Raw genomic sequence first — 22,216 nt, forward strand, 5'->3', positions numbered from 1 at the left:
GAGAGTTTTGGTAAAAAGATGTTGGAAAACATACATATGTACATACATATATCTAAATGATAAAGAGTTTTAAGATTAAGTCTTGAGTAGGGTTAAATCGTAATTATACTGGTATATTTTTCACGACACTGTTAAAGTATGAACTGCCGTTTTTGCGCCATGAAACAAAAAAATCCAGAGCACCTGATTCTAGATTGCCCAGGAATTTGTAGAAGCAGAGTCAAGGCCCAACAAGCTCCGAGAATTGTTCAGAGTGCTGGACCTTTATGACCATATATGATATATAGCTCCAAGCTTATGAAATAATAATTTAATTTTCAAACGGCATATCCCGGCGATATTGCATAAAGAACAGAAATATTGTTCAAAATTTCATAGGCATCGGTTCAGAAAAGTTCACTTCTCAAAATCCCTTTAGTTCCACAATAAATTTGCTATCTTCAAATTTCTGATATTAACATAGATGAAAAGGTTACTCACAATTTTCATTTATGTATCTCCAACCATATGTTTCATAATTGGGTAGCATTTGTAGCAACTAGTTCAAAATTGGAATCGGTTGGCATTTTTATCGTTAGTGTCAAAATACCACATGTAAATATGGTTATCGGTGGCCTTTCTTTTCCCTTTTTTAAATTTTTTTTTATTAACCAAACTTTATTTAATAGCAGAACCTAAAATGGATATTAAGTGTTTAAGGGTGGATCTCGAATTTTGCTTCAATCATAAATTGATCATGCCGCAGCTAGCTGAAAGCACAGATAATGAGGACACTATTTGGTTAGTTTAAAAATCCACAAAAGCTTGCCTTTTCATAAAACTCTTGAGTTTTTCCATGTTGGGATATTGTGAATTACACTTTTGGATGCAAACAAAAAAATAAACAGCTATTATGGCAATTTAATATTTTATCCATTGGTGATCCAAAATTGAAAAGTTCGCTGGCAGTTGTGAAACAATTAACTAAAAAAAAACTTAATAACTGTTAATTGAGTTAGTTAATGAGTAGGACGACCATAACTTTGCTTCAAATCATTGCAAAATATTATCAATATATCTGATGATATACATATGTATGTATATGAATTTTTTGTGTTGGTTGCGAAACTTTTAAGGAATGCGATTGCACAATTGCAAATGAAATATGCAACACCATATTATTGAACACCACGTTGAAGTTTAGTGAAGACGCAAACACAGTAACGACATTTGGCCTATGCATTTACACCAACCGACCAACAGACCGACCGTCTCTGTGATTGTTATGCTATAATTAGCTCTTTTAATGTCTGTTTTTGGTTGGCGATTTCGTTGTGCTGTGCCTTCGTTTTTGTTGCTCCAAAGCAAAGGTAATTGAACTCTTACACTGAAGCTGTGTCTTCACCACTCGCCAACGTCGAGGTTTGCTTAGTATGTAGTACGAGTATACTTATGTATGTATGTACTTCTCGTACAAGCTTACATTCAGTTAGTGGATTGACATTACCTGGCGTACTACTTGTACGTGTGGCTGACGTTCGTCGTTGTTGTAGCTCGGCTATGGCATCATAAAATTTGTCATATTTTTATTGTCTCCTATTTTCAATAAATATTTATTTGTATTTAGTACACACGGTATGTACATAAAATAGGAGTTTTGCAATTAGTTGCAGCAATTTCATCGCAGAGTAACTAATTTGATTTCTGTTAATTTCTGCGCCGGCGAGCGACTAGCGACAAGAAAGGCCGGGTGAACGAACTATTGCTTTGGTTTTTTTTTGTTTTATGTTTTTCTTTCGTCTATTTTAATTCCATTTTGCAAAAATTGTTAAATCATAGTTGACTTTAGCTGAGTTGAGCTGAGCGCGTTGGTTGGCCGCGTTGAGCAAGCTAGTAATGCTTAACTGGAATGAAGCTAACTGCGAGTATTTTGTGAATAAATACAGACAAGTAGTTATGTTTGCAAGTATTTGCTTATAGGTACAGCGATACCTTTGGCTAATATTTTATAATTGTATGTACATATGTATTTATTTATGTAAGTGCGTCTGTGTGGTTATGCGGGGAATTCATATAAACATACATACATACATTTACGTTCATAACTCTAGTAGCGCTGCTGGCGTTAAGTCCACACAAGACAACACAGTTGTACGTCGTTTTGTTCACAGTTAGCTGCCCTCCCTCTGCCTGTCGGCCTGTTTTACCTGGTCTGTTTGTATAGCCTGTACAACACTATTTGTAGTTACTTACTTTTGTATTAGCTGCTGAAACGCTTTGTTGTTGTTGTTACAACTATCCAATACTGACTTGTTCATGTTGCTTTTTTTGCTGTTGTTGCTTTGAACGCCGTTGACTGGCTTATGATTTAATTTGATTTTCTTTCGTTTTGCATTTCGTATTCTCAGCTTTTTTTTTTATTATTATTATTAAAAGTAACTGTGCTCAACAAATACTTCATGGCAATTTTTCTTGTTTTTGTTAACCGTTACGATTACACATTCGTGTTGTTCCCATTGCTTTCTTTATACCTGTAGGTATGCATACATACTATGCACATGAATATACATGTATTGTACATACTGGTTCTCAGCTAGTTCTGTCATTCAGATATTGCAGATATTTATAATTTTATAATATGTAAAAGTATTTAAAGGTGTTTGCCAACAATATGTTTTTCTAAACATGCATATACATACATACTTGGCTGTTTGTACAATTGTATGTTTGTATGTCTGTACTTCGATATGGAATGTGTCTAGTTAGTTGAGAATTTCGTGCGATAAAGGTACAAATATTAATAAAGCCTTTGCTTACTTTAATTCTTGCTGCTCAAAAGCGAAAACTGCTACTTCGAGTTCTAAAGATCAGGGTAGATAATTATTGAAAGCATTGAATGAAAGAAAAAACATCATAGTTGAATCAAACACATTGAATAATAAAGATAAAATAATAAAAATAATTTGCGTGGAATTTCAGCTCGCGGAGAGAAAATGCAGGGGTGATTAAGTTTTTAAGGGTTAAAAATGGGTTATCTCGATTTCCGGTAAAACTATTAGTATTAAGGAAAAAAATAACATAATAAGTTGTAGGTAATGATTTATAACTTTTGTATTGACATCGTTTACACACAACCTCAAAATTTAGGTGAAAAATTATAATAACCAATTTCGGTGTGAGCTTACCTTTTAATGTCGCAAAACACATTGTGCTTTTTATTTGAAATATTTATTTTTATACTGTTGCAACATGTTAAATAAGCTAAATAAATACGCCGGAGGCATTAAATTTTACCGCCGAGATGGTATGACATGCTTTTAATGGAGTCCGAGTCAAAATTAGACGATAGGCCACTTTTAGGTTAAACACATACATATGTATCTCGAGACCCGCCCGACTGATTTCAGGCAAATTTGTTATGTGTCATTCCCCCATAACAAACGTATAAGGTCCGGGTGACCTTACTCAAGGTATTTCCCAGGTTTTTATTCCTGCAACTCAGTCCTTACATGTTTTATATTATTTTTATGTATTAATTTTTTTAAATAATAATTGTTGTTTGCTTTTTATTTTTTGTTTTAATTTAATTTTTTTTATGAAACTTTTTTTTTTTATTTTCTTTTAAATTTTTTATTATAAATTTAGTGACACTCATTTTACAATGTACATTTATACACACATACATACTTACATATGTTTAGTAATTTTGTTGTTGCTTATGCAGCTCAATCAATATAACTTTACTATACATGTATTTTCTTTTCGAGCGTAACCAAATTAAAAGTACAGTCAATCACCATCGCTACCGCCGAAGTCAGTGTGCACAATTCCAATTTCAGTGGATTTTTCAAAAATGTATAATTGAACATGTCAAGCCCATACATACCAACAATAATAATTACAATAAAACAGTATTACGAAAAGTAGAAAAAAGGCCACCAAACGAATGAGAGAGCTGGCAAGTTGTGATGTTTAGCAACAACAACAATTGCAAATTAGTGGTACATACACACCTATGCATACGTGTATTTGCAAATTATACACCACGGCACATATGCACTTTTGTATGTATGTATGTAGTACACAAATACGCGCGGTTGCAATCATAGAGCAGGGTAGTGTAAGCAAAATGGATTGAATTTGCGCATACATTTTATGTACAACATACATATTTAGTATATATTGTGGTATATATAGAAGTACATACATACTATATGTATATATTTAATTGGAGGCAGTTTCATACCTAAGGCCTATATCTTCTGCCCTTAACTGGGCGTGAAGTGTCAACTTGTTTTATTACCGTTATATCCAGTTATGTTGACCTTTAACATGTGCTTGTTATTAAGAATCTCCCAGTTCTCAGAGTGCTGGTACGAATAGGTGCGTTTTATGGGATTATATAGAGAAACTGAAACAATCTACTCAAATAACATTTGTTCAACACTAATAGAATACTTTTTGAAGCTATTTACTAGATTTCAACGCTTGTAATAACTTGTTTTTGATTTTCAAGATAACAAATAAAGATTCCTTTTTTCGAGTGAATATAGTACTTTATAATGAAATTCCTCGGGTAATTGATGTTTCAAAAATATGAATTTTGCTATGTTGGTAAGACTATCCCTAATTATTATGTCAAATATGAGCGTGGTCTGTCAACCAATTTGTTTACAGCACCAACGGTACATTGCGATTTTTACAATGCATAAAAATATCGAACAAAGAATTTGCCTCAAATTTTGTATTTCTAATCAAATTTTGTGTGCGGAATCCTTGCGAATGTTGGAGAAGGCTTACGGTGATTCGGTTTTATCAAAAGCACAAGCATAATACGAGTAATACAAAGCGCTTAAAAGATGGTCGAGAGTTCGTCCTCCTTCTCGGCGACTTTAGACTTGTTCAAAAATATTAAAGAAGTGAAGGATATAGTGATAGTAAAACGTGAGGCAAGTTTTAGAGAGGTGGTTAGAGGGCTAAAAATCTCTCGCAAGTCCGTTCGAATAATTTTTGTGTACATTTTGTTTATGAAAAGCGCTCTTGCTCGACTCGTCCCGATAAAGTTGATATTATCGATCGGCCACCGTATGCACCAGTTTTGGCTTCTTTTGGTTTTTTCTTATTCTCCAAAAATTGTCGCTCCTTGGAACCCCTTTCGGTCGACCGAAAAGATAAGACAAAATTCGCTAGTGTTTGAAGAACTGGAAAAATCGTCGGCATAAGTGTATTTCATCTGGTGGAAATTACTAATATTACTTCGTAGGATTAAATATTGATAAATAATTAAATACTTTGCGTTTTATTTACAATTTCCGGGTACTTTTTTGTCAAATTGTATGTATGCAATTTGACATTGCTAATTTGTCTTGAAGCAGACATTCCATTTGTACTTGGTCTATATTTAGACTTTGTCATTACAACAAAGTTATATTAAGCAAATTTAACAGTGAGATACAATCGCTTTCTCAAACTTTTGCTCTCTCCAACAATTATTTAATTGTTTAGTGTTAAAAGCTTATCTACATAGATACATACATATCTTCTCAAGACATTGATTTTTGATTTAGATTATTATATACAAACATATGCACACTCTAAATACATATGTATGTACATGCAAAAAAGCCGTATGTGTAGTAAATTATTTCTCGATTACGACAATCTCCAGAGTCTCCCATACTTAATTATGCGGCCTTCATTTGATATTGGACATTTTATTTATTTAATAATTTAAGTGATTCAATGCTTCGATTAATTCAAGCACATTCAACAATTTTTTATTTTATTTTTCTAAATAATGCACAAATAATTAATATTAGTTGTTGTAGAATTTTATGCTTAGCAATACCTGAAATATGTATGTACCATGTTTGTTATTATGTATGTCACCGAAAAGATTCGGGTAAATGCTGTGTGTACATTAGTGCTGTTAAATACGTGTGCTGTATATTTAATCATACATATATGTACATACATACACGCATACATATGTATGTATGTGTAAAAATTTGTTGCGCTTTTATTTAATTATTTTTTATTGCTTTGAACTGCCATGACTGTACCATGTGAAGATTATAACCTGAAAAAATATTTATATCACATACAAAATGCATACATGCATACGCATATTGTAATATATATGTACATATACCCATACAAATCTTTGGGAAGTGTGAGAATTGCATTATCTTTAGGGGGTAATGCTGTGCGTTTATGTTAATTAAAATATTCATAAGCGTATAGCTTTTCCCCTTAAATGTTATTGCGCTAACGACAATCAATACATATTTTTACGATTATGTATAACATAATTAATAATGTAAACATTATTTTCATCGTATCTATTATTATATATATTTTTATCATACTACAAATTTAAATATATTTCTTTAATGTTATATTTTGTTAAAGTGGACAGAGTAAAACGTGGTATCAAAAGGAAGGACTTTTATTTATCATGAACTTATCTCCTATTCATAACTACATGTGTCAATAGCAAGTACAAGGAATATACAGAGCGTTACGTAAGCTTCAAATATATAAATTTCTTCTCAATATATTTTCTATTGTATTGTTTGAACTTCCTTTGGATATTTCTTTTACTTTGAGGACCTTAGAAAAGCATAGTTAGAGTCAATGCTTCTGGTGTTCAGATTTTCAACAGTTTCACAGCCCTCGTTCACAACCAGACGCTTCGCTTCCTTATCCAGTCTGATAAAAGCAGAATAAACAGCGCGGTTATTGAGGCCAATAATATCAATATTATTGGCGTACGCAATTTATTGGTTTTATTATTTGTAATTTTACTATTGATTAGTGTACAAGTTCTTTATTCATTTTCGTTCCACTTCGAAATATTTTCCATTAGTGCTTAGATCGCTATAATGGCAATTTTAATTCGCGCTTACAGCTGAAAATTATATATACAGTAATGACTGGATATTGTGAACCTTAGAAAAAATTGTTTTTGATCTAGAAATATGTTTTAAGATTATGTTTACAGAAGTGTATTGCAATCAAAATTCTATGTTATTCTCGGAATAATTATTTGTAATGCCGAAAAGGATACGTCAGAGTTCCTATAAAGTATTTAGTCTCTCAGTTCTTGTGATATAGACCTGAAATTTACATAGAATTATTTTTTGCGGGGAAGGCGCAGATCCACGGGGCGGGAAATCTCCGCAGTGCCCCCTCCAAAAGTTAAAAGTTATACGTTATTACCGTCATAAGTGACATTCTGCGTAGAAAAAGACTGAATTATATAGTTTCACACAAAATTATATTAGATATACATTTATTATTACTTTTTTAAGAGTTTTTTTAAATATTTAGTTCACTATATTCAAAGCCGACTGTATGTGCAAACATTGTTATACATATGTATAAGTGATTCTTGCTATTTAAACAAATGCACACGTACTATATCATTTAATTTCAGTAAGTTAGTTCTATTTAATGTGCATGTGATGTGTACATGGTAATGTATTACAATTATACTTATGTATGTATGTACATCTGAATGTATAGTATATAATAATATTGGAAAACTAATTTCAATTTTTTCGTTTTTTTTTTTACTTTCAGATTCTGCTTATAAACGCACACATACATACATTTCAACATATGACATATAACTTGAATAACGCGCTACCGTCTACATTTATTAAATATTTTTTGCAACAAAAACAAAAAAACACATATTTGTGTCCGCAGATTTTGATCGATTATTTTTGGCTATTGTGTGGATTAATTTAATTTTTTTTTGCTTGCAGCTTTGAATGATATGTCACGGCAAAAAATGTCAAAGGTCCCAACAACTTTGTTTATATTGGAAAATAATCTCAAGCAAATAGTTCTGCATAATTTATAAAAATATTAAGCCAATAGATATTTTAACAAATTTCGAAAGACACATTTGTAGCTAATTTGTATGGCTAAAACACGTGAATAACACATACATACATAAAGAAATAGTGTGTTAGATAGAGAAAAAGAGAGAAAGCAAGACGAGTACATAATACATATATGTTGATACTTAATTTTATAAAGGCAACGCGTACCGTGAATGCACTGACATAAATCAATCTTCAATTGAAATATTGGAAAGGGAAAGACTCCCATTTTCCACATACAGCAGACAACTACGCAAATAGAAGGATAACAAAGTGTATCGAGTGAAAATACACACACAAACACACACATATATATATATACATTTATATATACACATCATTTCCTCCCTCGGCGGGAAGGATAGGAAAACATTTTGATGCTACCTTTAAACTGATGAGCGTATATCTAATAGAAGGAGCGTGTGCGTTGAGAGGTTTGCATTATTGCAACAAGAATCGATCAACAGGCTCCGAACTAGTGTACCACGTGAATTGCATTTAATAATTTAAGTGCAAAGAACGTGGAGCGAAAAGGGTTTTGATTTTTCACGTTCGAAAAATCAGATGGATGGAAATGCACAAAACATGTTTCACGGAAATCATCAAGGGTGAGTTTACCAAAAACCTACAAAGCGATTAATATGCTTTTAGTACAGAAAATGCATGCATACATATAATATATTTAATCAGATCAAAAATCAATTAATTTTAATTTTTGGCTATAGAGCTTATCACAGTTGCTATAAATTATGTTTTGCTTTTATTTAATGAAATTAAAATATATATTTTTTTTTCCAAATAAAAAATGTATAAATAAAAATTTGGGAAGGAAAAAATAAATTTTGRAATTATGTATTTTTTMAAWTWAAAWWWWWWWWTTTTTTATTTTTGAAATTAAAATAATTTTTTTTTAATCTGAATTAAACTTTTTTTTCATTTATTAACTATCGACATGTATTTACTCTCCGAATATTCTCAACAATTTAAAAATGTTCATTATTTACTACCTTTAGAGACCCGTACTATCGCTATGATCCCTCAGCGGCAGCAGCCGCAGCTGCCGCGGCAACACCGCGTGCGATGGGACCGCCGGGCGCCTATCCGCCCCGTCACCGGGCTCCGCATCCGCTGCAGCAACAGACCCAGTATCCAACGTATCAACCGACCGCGGATAACATCTATGGACTGGCGGGTGCTGACCAGCACGGCCTTGGTATGGGCGATTTAGGTGGCTGGGGTGCAGCGCCAAGTCAGGTCGGTGCTTATCCAGGTTCTGGTTTGAGCGCGTATGGCCATCCGCAAGCAGCACCACCCACCCAGCAGCGGCAGCCTACCGCACAACCAAGGTAAGTTTTCCCATATGTTTTTATTAGAAAAAATTAACAACAACTATAGCGACCTCACCATATTTCACCAAAACTAATTACGAATTATTTGCATTAACAGTTATCGTCAGCATATGCCTACCTATGGTCAGCAAGATCAACAAAAGTTAGCTTATGCATCGCAGCAAATGGGCATCGGCGGATTATTGCAGCAACCCGGACCGAGTGTTAGTGCTGCCGGATATGGTGCTTTGTCACAGACACAACAACCGCAACAACAACAAGCGCCTACGCCACAGCAACAGCAGCAACCAAACCAACAGCAAGCTCGTTTGCCGCATAACTATCCCCAGGCACCGGGTCAACATCCACTATATCCAGTCGCGCCGACATCAGCGGGCCAAACCGGTTCATCTGTGCCGGTGCCAGGCGGTCCACAGGGTTATACGCATAGTCCTTACGGTAATCCTATGCAACATCAGTCGAGTCGCACTGCTCAACATGTTCCGTACGGTCATTTGGATCAGACAAATCCTTATGGTCAACATGTGCCAACATCGGCTGCACCGACTAGCGTACCAACGCATCACTTAACTGCACAGCAGCAGCAGGCTGGACAGTTAGGTGCGCACGCAGCACCCCACATGGGACCGGGCAGTCAGCAACAACAGCAGCAGCAACAACAACAACAGACTCCAACTGGCTTGCCCCAGTCATCATTGCCTCCTGGTTTGGGTGCGCCACAGCAGCAACAGCCCACCTCGCATATGTTGCAGAGCCAACAACAGCCACAGCCTGTCTCTTATACACATCTAGATGTGTATAAGAGACAGCTCCAACTGGCTTGCCCCAGTCATCATTGCCTCCTGGTTTGGGTGCGCCACAGCAGCAACAGCCCACCTCGCATATGTTGCAGAGCCAACAACAGCCACAGCAGATCCAACAGCAGCAGCAACAAAATCATGTTGGTCTAATACAGCCGCCAAACCAACATCAGCAGCTTCCAGGTGCTGGTTTGCCGCCGCCTCATAGTATAGGAGTGCCACCAAGCTACAGTAGTCATCATCAACAGCAACAACAACAACAACAGCAGCAGCAGCAACAGCAGCAACAACAACAGAATCAGCAGCAACAAAGCAACGTACAAAGTGTACAATCCGCAGCAGCGTCATATTTGTCCTCAGCCAAGCATCAGGCTACGTCATCACAGTTATCATCATCGCCACAATACCGCGCACCGTTTCCGCAATTATCGCCACAAATGTCACCGCGGCCACCGACAATGTCACCGCATCCGCAAATGTCTCCGCGACCGGGCATGTCGCCAGCTAAACCACCACCACAGTCGCAAACGCAAGCGCAAACACAACAGCAAGTAAACTCACCCAATCAGCAACAGCCGACTCATCACAGCATTTCGGGAATGGTTGGTCTTACACCGCCACGTCCACAACTACCAAATACTGGACCGCCAAGCTCCAAATCTAGTGGTGGTCCACCGGTTGTCAATACACTACAAGCACTCGAACAGATGGTTATGCCTGCCCAGAGCGTTATGTCTGGTCCGGGCGGTGTACCAATGGAATATCCGTCAGCCTATCGTCAGGCGTCCAGCCACGCCACAATGTCACCAATGGGACCACGGATGCCGGTTTCACCACAAAATCACCTACAATGGAGCCCACATTTGGGCTTGCCACAGCCACAAAATCCGTCTCCATTGAATGTGAATAGTGGGATGAGTTCACAGTCGCAGTCCCAGTTACAGCTCCAACAGCAACAAATGAATTTATATGCTCAGGCACAGGGTATGACTCATCAGCAGCCACCGGCTGGACATCCATCATCTATTGGACCGCCACAACAGCAGCAGCAGCAGCAGCAGCAACAACAACAACCATCACAGCAGCAAGCGCAACCTCCCCAACCACAACAACAACCTCAGCATCAGCAATTGAATGAGCAGTTACAGCATTCCATTAATGATATTGTGGGTACTGGTCATCAACATCAACAACAACAACAACAGCAGCAACAGCAGCAGCAGCAACAACAACAGTTGCAACAGCAGCAGTTGCCGTCAATGTCACCTATGCATACACAACAGCAACAGCAGCAACAACAACAAGTTTCCCCTTCTACACAACAACAGCAACAGCTGCATCATCAACCACCAGGCTTACCGAGCATCCATCATATAGGCCACCATCAGCTACCACCAGCTACAGACCATACTACTGCCTCGCTAATGAACAGAAGCGCGTCTGCACTTGAACCAACAATTGGCGGTATACCGACTTCGCAAGCGCAGCAACAACAGCCGACTCTTGTTCAGTCGCAGCTGCAGCAACAAACGTCACCGCATCAGCAACAGCAACAATCGCCCCATCAGCAGACTATGCTGCAACAGCAGTCGCCAAGACATCACCCACAATTATCACCACATCATCCAACCCCGCCCCAACAACAAATGCATCAACCATATCAACAGCAGCAGCACAACCACCAGTTGCTGGGCGATCCTTTTGCTGCAATGTTAACGGCGACACAAGATGCACCAGCTAGTCTCCAGTCGAGCCTACAACAACAACAGCTTTCACAATTGGAGTCACAGCCACCGCCGACATCAACGCCGACGCAGATCCTAACACAGACGCAGTCGGCAATACAGTCGCAGCCGCAACCTCAGCCGCAGGCACAACCTCAACAGCAGCCATTACCACAACAGCATCAACAACAACAGCAGCAGCAGCAGTCAACGCAGCGTGAAGCACAACTGCAGATAACACAGCCATCTATGTCTCCAGCGCAGATTTCGTCACCAATGGCGTCCAGCCCAACGGTGACAGCGCAACAACAGCAACTTCAGCATCAATCGCTACAAATCCAGCAACAGCAGCTGCAGCAGCCACCACAACAGCCCCCAACACCGACATCAACACCCTCACATCATTTGGCTAACATTCTGAACGAAACAGCCAACTCGAACGACTCTTCCACATTGGCCGTAGTGGCTAATGATAGCAACAACAGCAGCAGCAACAGTTCGACCAACAGCATTGTGAACAATCAACCCACCTCCGTGCATGACAGTAATTCGCAAAGCTCGATTAACAGTAGCCATCATCAACAGCAATCAATGTCGGGCATTGATAGTCTCGGCAATGCGGTGTTAAATAGCAACTCGAATTCCGCCACCGCCACCGGACACGGAGGCCTGCTGGACAGCGCGGGCGCCAGTCTTTTCGACAACAATTCGATGTCTTCAACAAGCGCTGCCGTGGCTGCAGCATCTTCCGCCGCCTCAGCTGCGGCTGCCATGCTAGACAGTAATTCGCAGTCCTCGTTTATAGGCGCTGCCACGAATATTAATGATTTCGAAAATGCCAGTAAACTACAACAACAAATTACCGAAAATAAGAATGCTGAAGATGCCACGACACAGCAATGCGCCACAGAGCTGCCCTGCAATGAACAGTCGGCAGAAAACGGTTTCACGCACGACACAACTGCCGAGGTTTCAAAGCCTTTGGAGGAGGAAAGTGCATCCATCAAATCGTGCAATGCAACCATTGCAGATGTGGAAATGCAAGAAGAAAGAATTAAATCATCAGATAACACAGTCTCTGACGTACTGCTGGAACAAGCAAAATGCTCAGAAGAGACGCTCTCTGCTACAGAAACCGAACCGCAAATGACGATGGTTCCTGAGCAAACACCCACACAGACAGTGCTGCCACTAACGGAGCAAACTCTAACGCCAGCGCAGCAAACAGCCGTTCCGACAACAACAGTAGGCGATACCATGACCCAAATCACTGCTGTACCAAATGTGACAACGGTGGCAACAAATCCACCACAACAAACATTCTCACAAGCACCACCACAGATGGCGGCAATGCTGCCCCCACTGCTGCCCCACAATCCTATGGCCAATACGCCTGGCATGACTGCTATGGGCTATGATGGTACGCAACAGTTGATGATGCCACCATATGGCGCACCCGTGCCACCGCCGGGTCACATGTATCCGCCCTATCCGCTTTTACATCAGCAAGAAGTTGCGGCACTGCAACAACAATTACAAGAAATGTATTGCATGCCACCGACAGGTCCCGATCACCAAGAAAAAATCATGCGTCTACAAGATCGTTTGAATATATTGCAACAACACGAGCTAAACGATCAATGTACTGCCGCCGGACCGCAATGTGTTCTCTACCAGACCAGCGGCATACCTGCTCTGTATGGTAGCAGCAGTGTACTCCACAGCCAAATGATGGTTGAGAGTCCGCAAGTGTCGAGCACGACCGGTCGTGGTCGTGGTAAGGGTGCCAATAAACCTCGCAAACCACGCACTAAGAAGGAAAAAGCTGCATTGCAACAAATGCAACAACCTAACAGCGATATTATGGACATAAGTAGCAACATCATGCCACCAAATGCGATTCCAACAACTCAGTTGCCTGTTTCGGAAGATTGTGTGACGCAGGGTGCTGGTGATACATCGGTCGTGGGAATGCTGGAGTATAATGAAGGCAGCGGTGATCACTCGCAAGACGTTGTGCACTCTGCTAACGAACTCGATACATCTACAGATGATGCAGGAAAGAAAAAGAAGCCGCCGCGTAAGCCACGAGCACCAAAAGATCCAAATAAGCCACCGCGTGATCGCACACCTAAAGCGAAAAAGATCAAAGATGGTGAACTTAACTCGAGTGAATCGCTCGCTTCAATACGACGACGCAGTGGCGCCAAAAAGAAGAAGAATGGTGAAGACGACGAAAAAGCTGAAGGCAGTGAAGCAGAGGACAACAAGCCGCTTTCTGTCTGCAAATCAGATGCCGCAGAACAAAGCGGCAATGCCACAAATGATGCCTCTGATGGCGGCAATAAGCCTGAAACTACAACATCGGACGATCCTAATAGCGAAGTTAAATCTACCAATATCGATGGTGACGCACCTGACTACGATGATATACCAGTGTCAAAGATACCAACAACGCGTACGCCTATGGACGATGAAAAGTCTGGAGAAGCCGGTGATGAGACTATTGACTCAATACCTGATTCTGCAGGCGATTCCGCAACCACACCAAGTCGTAGAAGCAAGAAACGTTCAGGTGGTCGCAATCGTGGTAATAACAGCGATGACGCTACCTACACCACACGACGCAGAGGTCAGCTCTCCGCACGTGCACTTAAGAAACGGCGTAATCGCGGTCGCATCGTACCCGAATCGGATGGTGAGGATGACACGCTGGCTAGCACGCCACCACCATCACCACCACCCGACTCCGAAACGGACACAAATAAACGACGCTCTTCCCGTAATACCCAACGAAAGAAGTATATTGACGATGTAATGCTACGATTCTCCGACGATGATTCGTCCTTGATGGCTTCACCGGTTAAGAAAGAAAAGAAAAGTTCGAATGCAGCAGCAGCTGCGGCGGCCGCGGCAGCCATAGCTCCACCAAGCAGCGATGCCGACAAAGATGCCAGTGCCGCGAATTCCGGTGCAGAAGGTGAAAGCGCCACTACGGACGAAAAGCCTACAACCGCAGAAACAGAAGACGGAACGGCCACTGAGGCAAGCTCCAGTACAGCAACGGATAAAGACAAGTCTACATTAGAAGCGCCTCCACCACTCTCTTCTAAGCCTAACTACGTGTATATCAATACCGGCGATGAGGATAGTATGGTAGTACAGTATGTGTTGGCGGTGCGCATGGGAAGACGTGAACTTATACCGGATCCACCACCAACACAACCCAAGGCTGAAAAGGATGCAAAAGAAGATAACAAGGATGAGATAATTGTTGAAAAATCCGAAGAAACAGGTAAAGAAAAACCGGGTGAAGAACTGAAGAAAGAGGGCGAAGATGCAGCTGAAGACAACAAAATGGATGTGGATGCTGAAAAATTAGAAAAAGAATCTGAAAAGACTGATGCCATCGAAAATAACGCGGAAGAAGGAAAGGCTCCTGAGAAAATGGAGATCGACGAGAACGTTAAATGTAATGATGTTGCAGAAAAGAAAGAAAAGGAAAGTGAAGATTCCACAATGGACTCTAAAGATGCTGAAGTCAAAGATAGCGAAAATAAAGAAGACAGTGACGTCGTTAAAACTGAAGACGAAAAGAATGAAGAAGCGGCTACAGAAAACAAAAATGAAACAGAAAAGAGCGTGGACGAAGACAAATCCACCGAGAGTAACGCTGATAAAGTAGAAGAACCAGAGAAAAATTTAGCTGAAGAAAAAATTGATGCAGAGAGTAAAGATACAGAAGAGAAAATGGATGTCGACGAGGTGGAAGCTAAAGTTGAAGCCGAAAAACCCGATGACCCAGCTAAGCAGGACTCGAATGAGAAAGCTGACGTTTCTGAACCGAAGGACCTCAAAGATGGTGAAGCTACATCCGTGACTGTAAAGGATGCAGAGAAAGAAAATGATGGTGAAAAAGCCAAAGAGGGGGATAAAAAAGATAAGAGCGATAAAGATAAAGATGATGATGATGATAAGAGCAAAGACGCTGATTCTAGCACAACAAAGCCAGAACCAGTTTACATCGACGTTGAGGAATTCTTCGTTAAATATCGCAATTTCTCTTATCTGCATTGCGAGTGGCGCACCGAAGAGGAATTGTTCAAAGGCGATCGCAGAGTGACTGCCAAGATACGCAGATTCCAGCAAAAACAAGCACAACAAATAAACATATTCGATAGCATCGAGGAAGATCCCTTCAATCCCGATTTTGTAGAAGTCGATCGTGTGTTGGACATGTCCGTGCACACGGATGAAAATACTGGCGAAACGACAAAGCATTATTTGGTRAAATGGAAGTCCTTACCCTATGAAGACTGCACATGGGAACTGGAGGAGGATGTGGATGATGATAAGATTGAGCAGTATGTGCGTTTCAATAAATTACCACCACGTCCCGAGTGGAAGAACAAAAAACGTCCACACCCCGAACAATGGAAGAAACTCGAAAAGACGCCAATCTATAAAAGTGGCAATACGTTGCGTCCATATCAGTTGGAGGGTTTGAATTGGTTGAAGTTCTCGTGGTATAATTCACATAACTGTATATTAGCTGATGAAATGGGTCTAGGAAAGACTATACAGAGTTTAACATTCGTACATTCGGTATACGAATATGGCATACGTGGTCCCTTCCTCGTCATTGCACCGTTATCGACTATACCAAATTGGCAGCGCGAGTTCGAGGGCTGGACCGATATGAACATCGTGGTCTATCATGGTTCTGTAACGAGCAAACAAATGATACAAGACTACGAATTCTATTACAAAACCGAAAGCGGTAAAGTGCTTAAAGAGCCCGTGAAATTCAATGTACTAATTACGACATTCGAAATGATTGTTACCGATCACATGGACTTGAAATCGTTTAATTGGCGTTTGTGTGTCATCGATGAAGCGCATCGTTTGAAAAATCGTAATTGCAAGCTGTTGGAAGGACTCAGACAATTGAATCTAGAACATCGTGTGCTACTCTCGGGTACACCACTGCAAAATAATATAAGTGAGCTGTTCTCTTTGCTGAATTTCCTCGAGCCGAATCAATTTTCTTGCCCCGAGGAATTCATGCGTGAGTTCGGTAGTCTGCATACCGAAGAGGAGGTGAATAAATTGCAAGCTCTGCTGAAGCCAATGATGTTACGTCGTCTTAAAGATGATGTCGAAAAATCGCTTGCTCCCAAGGAGGAAACTATCATCGAAGTCGAACTCACAAACATACAAAAGAAATACTATCGTGGTATTTTGGAACAGAACTTTTCATTCCTAAAAAAGGGCACCACCTCCGCGAATATCCCCAATCTCATGAACACCATGATGGAGCTGCGCAAATGCTGCATACATCCTTATCTGTTGAATGGCGCTGAAGAGCAGATACAATATGATTTTCGCGCGCAACATGGCGATGATCCTGAATCGTATTATAAGAATCTTATACAATCCGCTGGTAAAATGGTGTTGATCGACAAACTGCTGCCAAAACTGCGCGCGAATGGTCACCGTGTGCTGATTTTCAGTCAGATGGTACGTTGTCTAGATATCCTGGAAGACTATTTGGTGTATCGCAAGTATCCATTTGAGCGTATCGATGGACGCATACGCGGTAATTTGCGTCAAGAGGCGATCGATCGCTACTCCAAGCCCGGTTCAGATCGTTTTGTATTCTTGTTGTGTACCAAAGCTGGTGGCTTGGGTATTAACTTGACGGCAGCCGACACCGTTATCATTTACGATTCCGATTGGAATCCACAAAACGATCTACAAGCTCAAGCTCGTTGTCACCGTATCGGCCAACGTAAAATGGTAAAGATTTATCGACTGCTCTGCCGTAATACATACGAACGTGAGATGTTCGATAAGGCTTCGCTCAAATTGGGTTTGGATAAAGCAGTCTTGCAATCAATGAATACGCACAACTCCAAGGACGGCAGCAACAGGCAGTTGTCGAAGAAGGAAATTGAAGATTTGCTGCGCAAGGGCGCCTATGGTGCTGTAATGGACGACGACAATGCTGGCGATAAGTTTTGCGAGGAAGACATTGATTCGATTTTGAAACGGCGCACACAAGTTATTACAATGGAATCCGAAAAGGGTTCAACATTTTCGAAGGCTTCATTTGCTGCTTCTGGCAATCGGTCGGATATCAAAATCGATGATCCCGACTTCTGGACCAAGTGGGCCAAGAAAGCGGATATTGATCCGGATGCTTGTGAACGTGACGAAACTGAAGATCTTGTGCTCTCAGAGCCGCGCAGACGCACGCAAATCAAACGCTATGGCCATGAGGACGTCATGGAAATCAACTCCGATGACTCTTCGAACGATAATAGCGATGAAGAGGGTGGCATAAGTAAGTATGAAGCGGGTATTTGTATTGCTTTCCCTTTTGTAATTTGGTAACTTTATTAACTTAATTTGCTAACTGTAACTCTTTTCTTAAGGTTTACGTTCAAGACGACGCAAGGAAAAACGTATGCGTGAACGTGAGCGCGAAAAGAAAACAAGCATAAACGACGAGTATATACCAAGAGAGCGCGATGCTTTAGCTTCGCTGGGTTTGGATGAAATCCAATACGGTAATTGGGCCAAGTCTGAGTGCTTCAAAGTGGAAAAGGGTCTGTTATCATTCGGGTAAGTGTATAACCGAAACATATTATGCACCTCACACATATTTAATGTCAAATAAAAATATTTTTTTTACAAGTACCAGTAAAAAATATATATGTTGTATAATTATCACTCAAATTAAGCCAACATTCGCTCACTGCATTTTTGCGCAACGTTTGTAAACATTATTGAGCTTCATATTTAATATGTAAATTTTACGTTGCAACATTTTTTCCTCTTTCTCCAACATCAATAACTCATCCTTCTTTTCAACATATTGATTTACACTAGGTGCCTGATAACGCTCCAGCTGCTCTTTGAGCGATTGCAATATTTTCAATTCCTTCTTATTTTCCTCCTCTACCGCTTTGGCTTCTCTTTCTAGCTGCGAAACATTCTTTATCACATCCACAGTCTTATTTGCAATTGATTTCGATTCCTCCTCAATATTCATCATGATTTGCTTCTCCTCCGACATGGCCAGTGACGCTTTGCCAGTAACACTCTTCAAACCCGCCATGTGCGCGTTTTTCTCATCCAATGAGTTTAGTAGCTCATTTCGTTTAATCATCAATTGCTCGAAGTCAACAGCGCTCAAGATGCCGCTCAAATCGGACTTTGTTATTAGATCACTGCGCAGTTGTTGGCAATTCTCATGTAGTGCCGTTATGCGTAAGCGCATTGTGCTGAGCAGCGCGCGTGCATTCTTCAGCCAATTGTTGACGAACTTTTTGAATTTGCGCTCAATTTGTTTCTCACCAGCAGTCTCCAGAAATGCAATATCCTTTTCGTCCTTGAGAAAATGTAATTGGAAATTCTTCATCGTTTCGTCGGTTTCGTCATAGCGAAATTGTAGCTCCTCAATTCGTGCATTCAGCAACTTAATCGCTTGCATTGCTGCAAGTTTTAATTAGAAAAGAATTTAATCGTGAAAACAAGCTTCTCACTTTGTTGGTTCTGTGCCTACCTTTGCTCTCAATTTCATTTACACGTTTTTCGACTTCGGTCGTTGCCTTCTCCGCCATTTCGCATTTTGACTTGTAATTTAGTCTATACTCCATTTGACCGCTATGCATACCCGCCGGTCCACCTTTCTTTGAAGCGCCCGTGTAGTTTGATTGGCTTGTGTTGTACATGGAGACGGTTTCGGAGGGTCTCGAACTTATTGAACGTCTCGGCGTTGCATTCGATAAACGTGCACTGCCCACAGAGCTAGTTGTAGTCGTGCGTCTTTGCGCTGATGCTGTGATACGCCTGGTCTTGAGCCCAATCAGCATTTTTGGATCGTTACGTTCGAGAAAATCGATGAGAAAATGATTCTCCAATTTAACTATAGCCAGTTCGCGGTTTATTTCTTGCACGGCCGTGAACATATCCAAAGCATCATATTTTTCCAAATACTCATCCTTTGCTTCCTCATTCATCAAACGGTAAAGGTCCAATTGCAGATTATTGATGAATGTCTCCAATGTAAAATCGGTAACGGCACCTTCATTTATTTGAAATGGCAATTTGCCACGAGCTTCCAAACTGTTGGGGCGTTGTGTGGCATAAGCGGTAAAATCGCCATCCGATTGCTGCACTATCGACATTTTGAGGATCGTTGAAAAAAGTTGAAAAAGTGAGATACGTATAGCAGGAGAAAAAAATGATTTTGTTTGATTTTCTTTTAGTATTTCTTATATTTTATTATTTGAACTTCAATTCGCATATAAGCTTTATCGATAAATGAAATACAGGGTGTACTGAGAAAAAAAAATTTTCTTTAAATTTAAATTGTTTATATTTAGGATTTCTTATTATTATTTTTTTTTTAATATTTGAAATTAACTTCGATAAATGAGATACATTGTGTACTGAAATAAATATTTTCTTTATTTTTTTTCGAAAATTGTGAGCAGTGGCCTACAAAGAGTGCTTAGGAAACACACGAAATTAAAAAAACTTCGTTCGAATTTTTGATTTTAAAAATGATGACCAACCATGCTAATATTGAGAAAACTTTAGGTTTTCGCTGAGTAAAAATCTTCTCAAACACTGATTCCTCACACCACCACAACAACAAATAACTTTAATGTAGTATAGCACAGATAAATAATGTCATCTTTATCTCTCTCTCTCTCTTTTAAGCTGGGGTCGCTGGCCAGAAATTCTCGAATTAGGCCAATTCAAGCGCGGCTGGCGTGAAATGGACGTTGAAGACTGCGCCAGAATAATTGTAAGTACCACTTATATACATAATTTTCCCTTGTAATAATTGAAAATATTTTCGTATTTTCTTTGCAGCTGCTCTATTGCTTGCAAGTGTATAAGGGTGATGAGAAAATCAAGAATTTCATTTGGGATCTAATAACACCGACCGAGGATGGTGAAGTGCAGAAGATCAGCAGGGATCATAGTGGCCTACATAATTTGGTGCCACGAGGTAGGAATGCAAAAGGTATGGTAAAAGATACAAACACGCACTCTAACTGCACGGACGTAGTTAATGCGCGCACGCACGCTCAAACCCCGTAAATTTAACAAAAACAGAAATCGTAATACTTGTATGTACGTTGTCACAAGCTGAGATGGGCTGCTCCTTACATATTACCTTATGGCAGAGTATAGCACAATAAACGCTTATGTCGCAAAAGGAAGCGGTGTCCTAAACATTAATTGCTCACTCGAATGCATAAAAATGCAGTAATTCGCGTAATTTATATAAGATTCACTTGAAATTAAGTAAACTTTGTTACTTTTTGCGTACGAATCAACAAGTAGCCATATCGTCTATGAACGTTCAATTTTCCAAACTGCTTTAAACTTTGCCTTAGTATTCAATATTTAATACTTACAATGCAATTCAATTAACGTAAACTCTATTGGGTGTTTTTAAAAGATGTGCGTGTATTGTCTCTTTAGCATTGTATGTAGTCTATAAATATGCTCAACAAATATAAAAAAATAAATGCTCGAAATTTAGTCCTATATTGTAGTAGTATTGTAATTTAGACATAAACACCATATTTATGCACTTATATACACATACACACATTTGTAGCGTATTTATTTATTTTTGAAAAGTCGCAGATTTATAGCAACAACTCATTTCTATTTACGCACATTGAAACACTTTGTAAATGCATAAACATACAAACATATATGTGAAAAGTTGTAATGTACCAGCATTATACATAACCTAAAAACCTGCGACACATTCAATGTAAATAAGTTAATTATATTTAGTACTACATATAAACTGTAAATATACTCAACTGATGTGAATAATCTTTGTAAGTTTTCAGCTTAAAATATATAATTTTTTTTTGTTTGTTTTATTACAACTGGAGTTGACTTCAGTATTAATATGGAATTGCTACTCGTTGCAGGTCGTAATGGTGGCAAGGCGCAAAAAGATCTGGCAAATGCAGCTGCTGCGGCTGCTAGCGCCACGCCAACCGCCAAAACGGAGGCTGATAAAGATGCGGGCGCCAGCATCAGCGCCGCCACATCGGCAACCGCTTCACCCACGAATGCCACTTTATCGCCGTCAAGTGTAACCACACCGATATCGACTTCGAATCCCAATGCCAGCGCTAGTCAAAATGCGCTCACCGATCCGAATCACTGGAGTAAGCAGGAAAAATTCGATGCCGATGCGTTTTTGGAATGTGCTTATAAGAAGCACTTGAGCAGACACGCGAATAAGTGAGTCGTGTGGAATCGAAAACTTTTTTGCCCAAATTGCTATAGAATTTTTCGACTAATGTCATTTCTATCTCACTCTTTTTCTCTCTATTTCTTTAATTATACAAACGTATTCTTGTGCGAACTTTTCAACACTAACGATATTTGCTATGCACATTTTTATATAATTTTTTTATATA

General features: G+C 39.6%; 2 protein-coding genes across 10 annotated transcripts in view; one reads left to right on the forward strand and one right to left on the reverse strand.

The window, feature by feature from the left end:
- LOC108973800 (serine-rich adhesin for platelets) overlaps positions 1-22,216 on the forward strand; it is a 74,112-nt gene that overhangs the window by 11,460 nt on the left and 40,436 nt on the right. For 8 of the 9 annotated variants that reach the window (XM_018941282.1, XM_018941285.1, XM_018941288.1 and 5 more), the window contains exons 2-9: positions 7,752-8,479; positions 8,885-9,217; positions 9,318-9,925; positions 10,066-18,090; positions 18,182-18,371; positions 20,478-20,565; positions 20,634-20,787; positions 21,719-22,037. In XM_018941282.1, coding sequence (XP_018796827.1) covers positions 8,436-8,479; positions 8,885-9,217; positions 9,318-9,925; positions 10,066-18,090; positions 18,182-18,371; positions 20,478-20,565; positions 20,634-20,787; positions 21,719-22,037 — 9,761 coding nt within the window. In that variant the 5' untranslated portion in view covers positions 7,752-8,435. The remainder of the gene's footprint in view (positions 1-7,751; positions 8,480-8,884; positions 9,218-9,317; positions 9,926-10,065; positions 18,091-18,181; positions 18,372-20,477; positions 20,566-20,633; positions 20,788-21,718; positions 22,038-22,216) is intronic. The other variant, XM_018941284.1, reaches the window with a different exon arrangement.
- Positions 18,473-20,009, reverse strand: LOC108973802 (girdin). Its single transcript, XM_018941292.1, has 2 exons — positions 19,315-20,009; positions 18,473-19,244 (listed from the first exon to the last, which is right to left on the reverse strand). Exons 1-2 carry the CDS (start codon positions 19,937-19,939, stop codon positions 18,502-18,504), a joined length of 1,368 nt encoding a protein of 455 aa, XP_018796837.1. The 5' UTR covers positions 19,940-20,009; the 3' UTR covers positions 18,473-18,501.

This window comes from Bactrocera latifrons, unplaced genomic scaffold, assembly GCF_001853355.1.
Source record: "Bactrocera latifrons isolate USDA-ARS-PBARC rearing strain unplaced genomic scaffold, ASM185335v1 scaffold_50, whole genome shotgun sequence".
NCBI classification, from domain to species: Eukaryota; Metazoa; Arthropoda; class Insecta; order Diptera; family Tephritidae; genus Bactrocera; species Bactrocera latifrons.